At 36.1% G+C, this 12,737-nt stretch overlaps 1 protein-coding gene across 1 annotated transcript in view; it reads right to left on the bottom strand.

Annotated features, from left to right (window-relative positions):
- Window positions 1-978: 978 nt before the first annotated feature.
- Window positions 979-12,737, bottom strand: part of NETO2 (neuropilin and tolloid like 2) — a 31,575-nt gene continuing 19,816 nt past the window's right edge. Inside the window, exons 8-10 of the mRNA XM_086468824.1 lie at window positions 9,192-9,420; window positions 4,599-4,712; window positions 979-1,559 (exon numbers count right to left, since the gene is read on the bottom strand). Of these exons, the coding sequence (XP_086324950.1) occupies window positions 979-1,559; window positions 4,599-4,712; window positions 9,192-9,420 (924 nt within the window). The remainder of the gene's footprint in view (window positions 1,560-4,598; window positions 4,713-9,191; window positions 9,421-12,737) is intronic.

The raw sequence follows: 12,737 nt of genomic DNA, 5'->3' as shown, positions 1-12,737 counted from the left end.
ACACAACTCAGAGCAGTTCTCTTCAGGCAAGTAGGACATGAGCTAAAAGCATCATCACTGATTTCAGTAGGGAAGATTGGCTGCAATAAGGAGTAAAAGGCTATTTTAAGAGACAAATGTACAGTACAGTCTATTTATGTCAATACTTGGAAAATGCAGGAACAAAATTGTTTTCCAACTACAGAGCTGTGAAATCAGTGAGCCATATGGATCTATAATACATGGCAGAATATTTTAAAATCCTAAATCTTCTTGAAAGAAAACTTGTGAAAGTCTGCATCTAGAGTAATGTGAGTACTTACTTGTGTTTTAACCAAAAGCTGCAAGATTATGTATTTCCAAATGTACTAAAATTAATATAACTCAATATTTTTCAAAGGCAGTTATCCTTTTCACTTATTTCTCACAAAGCACAGAGTGAGGAACTGATAGTTAAAGGCAATATAAATGGTAGGCAAGATGAAACAGATGGCTGTAACATAATTCTTGAGTCTTAACTGGCACTTAACACTAACTCTACTTTCAATTTGACAAATACAATAAGACAGCTATGTTGACATACACATGGTGCACTTTACTTTTATTTAGGTAACTGAGGTATTAAAATTGTCTTGAAAAGCAGATATCTAAAGAAGAGAAAATGGTATGAGGAAGAGAATAGTAGTCATTGTTTTCAGTGTTCCATGATTAGTAGTTGTTGTGTTGTTTTGTTTTTTTTTCTTCCAATATCCTTAACTTATAATTTCCATGCAAAGTCTTTGTCTTACTCCTCCACTAGATAGGTAGCTTGGGAAGACAGGAGGAAATCCACCGTTTTTCAGCAAGTATTAGTTATGAAGACCTTGGGTTTTTTAAATGAACTATAATAGGATAAAAGTGTGTGCATCTCACACGCTGTGTATAGCACACTTTTAATATATACACTGTCATTGTACACAAGCATCTCATATATACACTGATACTACCTTCACTAGGAAATTAAAAGTCAATAGATAATGAACCTTGTGCCGTATCTTCTCTTCCTCTAACATAGATTTCACATGGAATCTCCTCCATCACCCTGTCTTCTATAACTTGCTCAGGGCAGTCATGCGCTTGTTTGAAAGTGTAACTGCTTTTCTTGAATGTGCTATTAAATGTTTTCATTGGCTGAGGCTGCGCAAAATCATTGCGAAAGGGAAGTTCCATGGAGCTGAGGTTTGTCCTGCTTTGTTTTATATTAGAGGCCTGGGAGCCACAGTGGTGGTCATGAATGCATCTGGAAGCTGTTGAAGGGCGTCTCATTTTCTGATAGTTTTCAAGTTCTTCTGATAAATCCGCCAAATCTGCAGAAATTTCTTTGTCCCTTAGTGAAAACAGTTCATAATGTGGAGGATCAAATACTTCCTGGAAACCAGTTTTATTGAAAGCAGTCTTGCAAGCCATAACCTTTTTGCGAGGTTGCTTTACTTGTACTAGAATTGAAATGATGAGAAGAACTAAAACTATCCCTGACGTGATGCCAATGATTGTTCCATGAGTTTTGGTGATTTGTTCAAACAACCCAGTTTTTTTCTTTTCTGCAAATTAAAAATGAGGATTATGATACGGCTTTTATTATTTTCCACACTTTTGATCATGTATTGAAACAAAGCAAGATGTATTGCAATTGCCATATAAGTGCTGTATTAATGAAATGACTTAATGGCAGTGGAGACTAAACCTGTATGTCAGTAGGATTTAACATAGTGGATCTGTGCCTTTGTTCAGCAAGTCTAATTCCCTATCTGCATTAGTGGCTACCATATGATAGTTCAGTGGCAGGTGGAACTCTCTGGCCAGTGCATGCTGACTCAGCTGGGATGAGGCTTCAATCCTAAACCTCCACTGATCAGTTCATATTCCAAAATCCATGAGTTAAATAGGCTTAAATTAACCTTAAATAGGTTAAATACAGTTACGGATGATGTTTCTCTTACCATGATTTGCTCCTGCTGGTAACACTTCCATTGATGTCAGTAGAAGGAAACCTAGATTTAAAATTTTCTAGTTCTTTAAAAGTGAAATATTATCATACTGATGATGTAAGAGTGACTGTACTATTTGTTTTCACATCTCTTGGAAAGGTAATGACTGTGCTTATTGTGCAAGTCTGTTATACCTATTTAAACACAGGGAGCTTTAGCATGGGTATATTCCAGTTTTAAGAGTCCAGTAACCAAATCTGTTGAAAAAAACAAAAGGCGGGGGGTGGTGGTGGTGGTGGTGAACCAACCAACCCAAATCATATGGCATTTTTGGCTAGTACTTCATCTGAAAACACACAAGATGGCAGCATCAGAACAAGATGGTTTTCCATACTTAAAATTCTTATATGAAGATTAAAATTTTCCAGTTTGATTTCTGTTCTGTAAATGTACTTGTTCTAGGGGACTAAAAGAATTCTACACCAAGATTCTGCAACATCCAGTAGTGGGGGAGAAAAGCATTTAAGACTATGCAGAAGAAAATATAGTAGCCTTAATGTTGCGTATTATTTTCAGCATCTAGATATGTGTTATGCACCTAAGTACTCCACACACAGTGCATGGAGAGAGTTACAAACCATCACACGCTATTCAAAACAATCCACATACCAAACAGACTTACAAGGAATTGGCTAATAAGAAGTTATGTCTGAAATACAGTTCTACTTCAGAGCTTAGACTGTTTACTCTCAGTTACATTTATACCTTTAATGCGAAGGAGGTTATCTCCCCTTATCCTGCCTAGCTTAGATCTTAGTGTTACCATACTTTGTGGGAGGTATGAACTTCGGTGCTATGACAGTTCTCTCATGTGCACCTAGGTTTCTTAATTCTTGGAAGATATTCTCATCAAGAAGTTGTTATGTAAAAGGTGATGTCTCCGCCAGTCTCTTAAAAGAAATTGCACACAACTGACTTTTCTATCAATTTTTGGGTCCCTGGGCTTAGGCATAAGGTAGGTCACAATATGCTCAGATTTAGGCAGCTCTCAATATAGACTAAACAAGAACTCTGTGTGCCTGCAGGAATTGAGCACAATTGTGAGAAGCTTTCTATGTCTAGCTATTGCTCGTTTGGGTGCATCAGTCTCCTTTCAGTCTACCTTAGTTGGCAATATGGATCCAGTCTTCAGCTGTCTCTTAATTATCTGCTGTGCAAGTACTGCATCAGAATTTAGGTTGTTTTCAACATAAAACATGGTAGGTTTTGCAGCACCAGATGCAGCAATAAAACAAATATTGAGAGAGACACTTTTGTCACACTGTAATACTATTTTCATGGAATTAATTTTTTAAATACAGCAGTATGTGAGTGGAGTGTGGATTCTAGACAAGATTCTAGAAAGCAAATGGTAAAGATGGGAAAGAGATCTAGAAATCAGACTGAAGAGAGAACATCAAATATTGTCAAAGCTAAGGACTGTTTAGAGGAAGCTTATTTTACATCAAAAACTTGGGAGTTATGGATCAGTTTTGTTAACTGGAAAGCTTCCATAATGTACCTTGCATTACAGTATTTTAGTGATGTGAATGATTTTGTTTGCCCAAAATACAATTTCAAATTAGTTTTTTTAGTATTTATTTACTAAAAAAATTAAGCAGAATTTGTGTATTGAAAAGCCATTTTATTTCAAGCTTTTCTGTAGAGAACATTTTGACCCTTCCTGCAGGTTCAATTTCTCTGTGAAATGGGAGTACCTATTTAAATTTTTCTGGAGTTTTGTGTTCAGACCTATTTATGCCATTCTATTTGTCAAAAAAACCCAAGCTCAAGTTTGTTTTATTGTTTTCTCTTAGCAAGAAAAATAGTTGAGCTTGAACTGGTTTTATTCCTGCTCTGAAAATTCAGTTATTGTTGAAGCACAGGTGAATATATTTGTGCTTTAGCAGAGTAAGTTTCCTCAAATCATGAGAATTTTTCCAACAAAACCTGATACTGAAACAAGTCTTTACTGTAGTTGCGATGGTTTAAACAATACTCCCCTGCCTCATATTCTAGAAGCAGTGATATAGATATGTATGTTTTCAACAAGCAATGACTTCTGGCTTCCTAACAGTTCCTTCTACCCTTTCTCACACTATATGCAGCAGTTGCATTTACTCTGAGATAGTACGTGATTAACAACTTAAAACAAATGTTTTAAAATTGTACTTGTCTTTGAAGATTGTTGCTTCTGTTTCAGCCTTGAGAAAGCCTTTTTGTGCTTGAAGGCTTGTCTGTCTTTTTGCAGCTCTGTAATTTTTTTCTCTAAAAGGTATTACGTGTCCCTACAATCCTTGCTTCATTTAAAGTTTAGAAATGGATCGGATGCAACCTGGCAAATACTAAATTCTATCTCCTATTAAGGTGCCATCCTTTTAAATAGAGTATATGCTGAAGAGGAAGAAAATTAATTATAAAGCAGTAAGATCAATATTCAGGTTGCTTACATGTCTCCTGAGTTTATATTAAAAAAAAAAAAAGGAACATCTTCCTGAGATTAGTAAAATAGCTGTCTTCAGCATATTTCCAAGAAAAAGACATTTCATGACTTTCTTGAAAGGCAAACTGACCAGCCTAGCACATAAAGGCTATACTTTGCACTATATTCACCTCTGCAGTGGTTTTCATCCCAAGGATATGCACAGTTTTGAATGCCATTGCAGACTAAAGAATTATTGATGCACATGTTGCTATGGCAGAAGTAAGTGTTGCCTGAGCAGGGAGCTGCAGGAAAGAAGAGAAAGAAAACATTAGGAATTTTCAGTAACTGATGCATTTGCAATAAAACTAGTAAATTCCTGTTACTTTTTTAGCATGCATTCTCATTCTTTGTCTCTGTTTCAAACACAATCACTTTTCTTGCACATCACTAGTAACTGGATGATTTACTCTCTTCATGTGGTTGCTTTCAGATGTATTATCAATGCTACAAAAAAAAAATTCTTGCTTTAAATGGATAGCAGATAGATAGTCACACAACACAGATAATGGAAGAAAGCTTTAATACGTGTCTTAAAAAGCTTAATACTTAAAAATCGCATGCTTACCATCAATTATATATTTATTCAGTCTGCTGTGCATCTGCTACATGTTATGTTGTGAAGCAGTTCCTGAACATCTGCATTTTAGAGCCCATTAATATCTTAAGGCAAATCAGACTTCAGCTTGTGGAGGACTGTTTCAGTAATTGCAAGAGATTTCACTAACTGGAGGCATCTAAGTCATTCCTGCTTGTGAATCAAAGGTCTTATATCCTCCTATTAGAGCTAATGCAGGGATTGAGAGAGTACAGTTTAGCTTTTTATCTATCTATCTGTCTATATATAGTTAGAAATTTGAAGAAATAAATTAACTAGAAAGTTGCCCTAAATATTTTATGTTTCGGTGGATGTTTGTTATAGCTTCTTGACATCAGAAAAATATATTAAAAATTAGTAATTCTTTTCAGGATGCTGTATAATTACACAGGGAACACCCTATGAATTCAGGGCACTGGACAAGAAATTGATTTTCCCCTTGTCTCTCCGTAATGTGGTATTTTTATGATAGAAATGTCTATTATTAGTGGAGTCAGTTATATATTAAACAGCAAGGATGTGTGGTAGACATTCTACTATTTGGTTTCATAGAAAGAATTTATTGTTGAACAGTCTGGATTCTCTGAAGCATAATGCAAAACCAAAAGGGTACAGCAGAGGAGGGTGACTAGTCCTGAATACAGCATGTTTCTCACTCACTCCTTCTGTTGGGCTTTTGAGTCTCAGTGACAAAAAAAAGAATGACTGCATGCGGTCCTGCGAAACCAGCTCTCCTTGATCCTCTCTGACTAGAGCGACTTCCTAGTTAGGCTTCTGAATCAACAGCCATTTTCCAAGAATGTCTTATGCCCACTTTGTTTCAAGGGCCAAACCATTTTTCAGTGGGACTTTTTTTCTAAGTTCAACCATGCAATTACCTGGTAAATGGAAGAATAAAATGAAACATTTCCATTCAGACCTAACTATGTCTCTAACTGCTTTACCAACTGCTACTGTTTAGCAAAGAAAATGTAAAGGAACCTGGTTGTTGGGTTGTCAGTGTGCCAAACTATGCCACACTATGAAGAGTAGATGCTAAGTCAATTGGTATCATTAATGATTTAAGGCACAATGTAAGCATTATTCTGTAAGCATCATATGAAATCATGATACATCATGATGTAAGCATTGTCTGAAATTATGCTGCAATTAAATTACAAAGGGATTCACACCTTCTCCCTGAAGGACTACATGATGACAGGCTAAAACTTATGCAAGAGTATCAACCTAAACATGAAAACAGGTATCCCAGACAACCTAAAGCAATTCATAGAAACAGGAAGATGTAGTCAACATTTCTAACCACCATGCATATATAATGGGAAAATGTTAATAGTTAAAACAGAAATGTTCATGATGTAGGCTACAAAATAAAAGGCTCTTGGCCTTATTAGCACATGTGGGGAGAAAACACTTAGGTAGTTTTTCCTTCTGAATTTGGAAAGAAAGATTGTGCAAGCTTTATAAAGGATAAATAGGATCATTGTTTAAACATAATAGCTTAAAAAAGCTATGTATGTAATAGGCTAAGTTATCTACTAAAATATTTCTGACTGTGAGATAAAGGAGGATCTATGAAATTCGTCTCCAGAGTGGTCGTCGTGTATCCATGTGTATCTGCTGGTGTTCCAATATGGAGCTGTATGGAGTTGTAATTCTTTGGAGGCACAGAGGAAGAATTATTATACAAGACACATTCCTTTTCTCATTTCCCTGAACAGGGGAGTTTTTTCATATTTCTGTATTTCCGGACAATGCATTCTGCTGCTGCTTCTCCACCTGCCAGCAGGATATCTATTTTACATTCCTGTGTAGTCTCTTTAACATTTTTTGGGGGTGGCTTTTGTTCACAAGTTCATAAAGATGGGATAAATGGCCTTGTTTTCCTTTTGTTTGTAATTTGGTGAGACTAAGTCTACAAAGCGCGACAACTGATCGATTCTGGTCCAAGACTTCAAGGACATAGCTGGACTCTTCTCCTAACAGCTGCCTCAAACCGGTGCAATGTTCAGAGTGTTCCTTGTATCTAGCATTATTCATGTATTGAATCAAGCCAGAAATCAGATACATTGATTTTTAACATTGCTGTTAGCTGAATTACTTAGTCAAATCTGCAAGCAGCACTAGGTGTGTGTTAGGTGACTGTCATGCACAATTAGTTCATTTATGTAAATCTTTTCAGAAATATTGATTGTTTTCACGGCTGGCTTCATATAATTACCAATCATTAGCAAGGTAGAAGAGAAAAACAGCTTAACAATCTGAAAATAAGGTAAGTGCAGATTCACTTTTCTCAGTTTGAAAAATTGCTTATCACTAGGTTATTTAAAAATACATGAAACATTTTTCAGATACATACTTTTCAATTACCCTATCCAAGAAAGATGGTATCTCAAGTTAGAAGGTAAATAAGAATAACCACGTACCTTTGCAGATTTTCTTCTGCCAATGACTTTTGCTTTAAAATCCTAAGTTTGGAAAGTTATCTAGCTTTAAGAGTAGTCACTGTTTCAACCTCTTGCACTCAAAAACAAACCCCAACAAACCAAACCAAACAAACAAAAAAAAACCCCAAAACAAACAAAACCCTCCCAAAAAACCCAAACTCAACAAAAAACAGAACAAAACCAACCAAACAAAAAGCCAAACCCCAAACACTCCAATATTTATAATATAAATAGATAACTTCCCTGGCAAAGTTCATAGCATTTTCTAGATTGAAAGCTGGAATAACTTGCACTATCGCTAATATTAATAACTGTATTGAAATAAAAGCTACTGGAAAAGCAGCTATTAGTTTTACAAGTTGTGCTTAAAACTGGTATTATTGTAATTCACAATATCTAAAGTTTATGAAATGCCTATTGTAGGTCAAACAAGAGACTAGTTTGCAACATGCAATTGTTGCTTACTTTGCATACATGGTAGTAATATTTCTCTTGTAAATCTCTGTTACTTTAGAAAGATTGTTTTATAGAAAGTAACTTTTCTCTTGTGTTAAAACTTTATTGTTTTATGGAACAGAACATAAAATCTACTTGTTACCTGAACCTTTTTGCAAAGTGATGACCAGGATCCCTTTCAGGGCTGGCTACAGACATGTTAGTTCTGTCAAACAAATTATTTCTTTCACAGCAAATCTGTACTATTTATTCTTCAAGCAGAACTTTTTGAAAACCTTTAGCACAAGGATAGGTCTGATTTCCTGAAGTGGCAGATATGTTTTATTCAGCTCTTGCCACAGATATGCTCTGCAGTTCTAATCTTAGTCTACTTTAGTGCTGAAGATGCCACTTATTTTCAGGTTCTGCGATATGGACAATGTCGTCCTTTGTGAGGCAAGAAAAATTAAGTTCGGAGAGAAAGCACTTAGAAGAAAATGCCACAAAAAGCGTGCTTTCAACAACATCTCAATTTACAATGAGAATATAGACTATCTCTAACCCAGGCTACGGAATCCAAACAGAAATCCAGATTGCATTGACAGCTCTGCTTTTAATATAGCCTTCTTAAATAAATTCAAATTTAACTTCTTATCCATGGTTGTGCAACACAACTGGGCTTTGCTAAGAGAGCATGTGTGGGATCCTTCAGAGCCACATGCAGCTGAGAAGGTCACAGCTTAGGTGTAGCTGGAGTGGGTGTCATTCCAGACCTGAAATTGAAAGTACAGCTGTCAACAGGAAGAAGATCCAGACTCGGCAGGGTCACACGTGTTTTCTAGCCTTCTGATCATCCAGTGTGGGCTTAAGAAGAGTCTGTTGTGGTGTCTGGCAGGGAACTGGAATATGGGGGCTAGTGGGAAAGCACATGTCAGTCCCATTGCTGTCTTTTTTAAGTAAGTCTTTGCTCATTTGTAAAACTCTGTCACAAGGACATAGCCTAGGGCTGTATTATTACCAAATTCAAATGAAAAAAGAACCTCTTAAAAATGGAGGAAAGTCTTTCTTCAGGAACCATGCTTATAACTGTAACAAAGCAAGTATTTAATTTACCTGCTAGATGTGAAGGAAACAGAAACAACCTTTTTCATGTGTTGCTGCTGCATAATATATACCTGATGCTTTTCCTAAAATACCTGAAGTACCCTGATACCAGGAGAATAGGCACTTTAAAATCTACTTACGATCCACAAATGAAGTGAACAGCATTCTGAATCTGCTTAGTCTACTGCCTTCATCTGCCCACATTCGTACCACACCTGTCCCTGTCTGCAGCATGACATCATTTGCTACAGTGCTGCAAAACTTTGCCTTCAGGTTTTCAATAGAACTACTTCCATCATATACAGCAACAAAGTTTCTTTTGCATTCATTTGAGTGCTCCATTTGATAGTCGAGAAATCGCAAATAAATCTGTGGGAAAAGAAAAATTAATGTCTCTAGGAAAAGTAATACAGAGAAGACAGTTTTCTTTCTTAGCAAGTCTTGAATAAGATGTTTTGTCCCCTTACACATATGTCTAACTCCCAATCCACAACACTTTTAAACTTAGATTTTTTCATTTAATGTCCATGTGAAGTATTACTTGAAATTTGTCTTAAGTACCTGTTTTACTTCTCTCCCCTCCCCAAAACCAATCTTTACTTAATTTATTCTGATACATTTCTGCTTCCCTTGGGGGGGGTGGGGTGGGGGGTGGGGAGTAAAAAGCAACACACTTGCTCAAGAAAGCCCTAAGCACCTCTGCTAAATTTGTAGTCCATTACTCTAGAAGCAATACAAGAAACACATAAATGTGCTGAAAGAATTTTAATGGTATTTCGACTGTTGCTTTTCAATTCATAAAAACAATGTTAAAATACAAAGAAAGGAGTCTAATCAGAAAAGCTCTGAAGTAAAATAATGAAATTAAAATTTGTCCCTTCAGAATGAAAGCTGATGGAAGCAGGAGAAAAGTAAGCTGGCTATCTGGAAAGAGTAAATTTAAGCCAATCTTAATTCCTCCAAAAACCGCAATCTAATCCAAGAGAAGGCAGCATATGTGTTAGAATATACACAGCAAGGAAATTAGAAGACCAAGATGGCATTTGAAGAGTAAGTAAATAATTTATTTTGCTGGAGCAGGAAACTTATGCAATATGGTAATTCAGTTAGAATTACATTAAAAGATCATAGGGCTTTTTAATCTCTTGAATGGCTGTACTGGAATTCTCAAAATTCTAGTGCAAGTTGATGTGGTGTGTAACCAAGTCACCTAAGCATGCTGCAAAGTCCATCCTTAACCTTTAAAAATTCCTCAGCCACTATTTTGACAGAGAAGAAATCTATCCATGTGGAGGCTGAGGACTCCTGCTCTGTGGGAGAAGAGGTGCTCCTCCTCTATCCATGAGGTCTTCAGCATGTTCCTCAGATAAGCTTGGGTCTAGACTGCATGTGTTTTGAGTACAGTTTACAATTACCTCTCCAGCTGATACTATAGATGCTAAAGACCTTTTGCACAGTGTAGCTTTTCATGTATCTGCCTAATAACAAGAATCTCAAACTCGTTTAGTTTGTGACGCAGGGAAGACAGGGTAGATGAATACCATGCCTACTACTGCTATAATATCTATTTGTCTGCCCTTTTGCCATATCTTGCTTTTAACCTCAGCTAGTGCCAAAGCCTTTTAAAACAGAATTTTAGAGAATTCACTAAAACAAAACTAGCCGCCTTTGTGTGGGGAAAAAAAAGATACCCTCCATATACACTTAACAGGCTCTATTGAAAACACAGTAAAAAAGCACAGGAAAAACAGGTGACACTTGTACATCCTGGCTTTTCCTTTCCAGTCCTTTCCAGAGGCAGGTTGCCAGCACTGTCTCCCCTTGCACATTTGGTGAAAAGGTGAAGCCTGTGTCACGTTGTCATGCATCATCTCACTGTTCTGTCATTTTCAGTATTTTTTTTTTTTCTGCTTTCTTTGTTAGATTTACTGCTGAAAATTCTCAGCTACATTGAGAACCTGTCTTCCATTGGTGTCTTATCTCACAAACGTGTGTGAGATCTAAGTGCAGTATTTGGGCTGAAAAGATGGTATTTTCATTTAATGAACAACTTTATATATCTGCTGTGAAATTACAGTGGAAGCTAAAAATAAATTAGCACACTTTTAGTAGAGCTATTCTGTGTATGAAAATAAAAAGGAGTAATTCCATTAAAAGAGCTCAGCTCTGCAAAAGCTCCTTCTGGTTAGTGTGTTAGGCAAGTAAATATAAAAGATTATATTGAGTATTCTAGTAATTTTCTGAAATTTGGAAGTAATTTATTAAATATCTGTTATGCAGATTTAAAAGTCCTTTCATCGCTGCAGTCGTGTCTGTTTTAAAAAATTATTTTTATTACAAAATGAAATGGAGAAAATTAAAAGTGTCTATGCTTATTTTTCTCAAGAGACTGTGCCACATCAGATCTAATGGATTTTATCATCATAATTCTGCCAGAATTGAAGCTTAAGAAACCACTGTCAGAATACTAAGAATTCTTTTTCTGTAATGTTTTAGCTCAATAATTTAGGATGATGATCTAATCTTAGGACCAACCCAACTATAACTCTGCCTTCTGGCAACATTCAATAATTTATTAAAATACTAAAACAGAAGACCTGGTGCACTCAAGTGGCAATGTAGAGAGAAAATAGTTTTATTATTGTTTCTGGAAGAACTGCTACTATTACTTAGACTGGTATAGGGCTCTTGGGAGTTGAATCACTTCCTCAAAGGCTCAAATATATTAATGGAGTTCTAGTTTCTTACTTGTCTTGTCCTTGTATTACCATCTTTTAGGTCACTGTTTTAGAACTAATTTGGAAGTAGGTGAATAGGGCTGGTTAGTTAACTATTAGCAGTGTGTACAAAGGCACAGAGTAGGTTTGCCATCTTGGCAGCTACTGCTTAAAAATATTTTGTGGTTTTACATATATGCAAGCAGTGGTATGTACTTTAATATATATAGAGAAGCAAAATTACAAATGTGTATGCTATATGGAGGAAAAAAATTTATTCTTCAGTGCAACTCCTAAGTTATTAACAAGTATATGATTCTGAAACATATAGCTGTTAATTTTTTTTTTTTAAATGGGTTATAGCTATTGGAATATTGGAATTATAAACAGGACTTGATCCTTCTCTCTGCCCAACAATAAAGCTCAAGTTGTTTTTAATGAGCATAAGATAGTCATGTTTTCATAAGCAGTCTCTAGTTCTGCAGGCACAATCATAAATACCAGGTAACTAATGCTGATTTTTGGCTCGAGCAGCTAATATGCCCCTTTTGGGCTTTGGCAGAAAAGCTCTAGCAAATTTTATTGTGGCACTTTTAAGAGGATGTGATCCTATAGCCTAGTCAGAACTGAAAGAGTGGCAATTCCTCAGCTGTTTTCAGGTAAAGCCTTTCATTTTAGTTCAGACTGCTGATGAAAGTGGGTTTTAAGGTGAATTAGACCGGGTAGGAACAGGTGTGTTGTGATGGCTTTGAACAGAACGAAATTCTCCAATAGGACCACTGGAGACAAAATTTTAAACCATGGCAGCAAGATTTACTGGATTTATCAAAGCTGTTAGCCAGCATTTTTGCCTACGTTCTTCCAATAAAACCAGAGACCAAGTCAAATGCCCTTGAAAATTGTTGCTTAAACAGTTTCCACAGTTATTTTGTATTTTAAGTTTCAAATAATAGGAAGACAACACTGTGG

Source organism: Leptosomus discolor, chromosome 8, assembly GCF_034619465.1.
Source record: "Leptosomus discolor isolate bLepDis1 chromosome 8, bLepDis1.hap2, whole genome shotgun sequence".
Classification (NCBI taxonomy): domain Eukaryota; kingdom Metazoa; phylum Chordata; class Aves; order Leptosomiformes; family Leptosomidae; genus Leptosomus; species Leptosomus discolor.
Note: the sequence above shows the minus strand (reverse complement) of the source record. Positions and strands in the feature narration are given on the sequence as shown.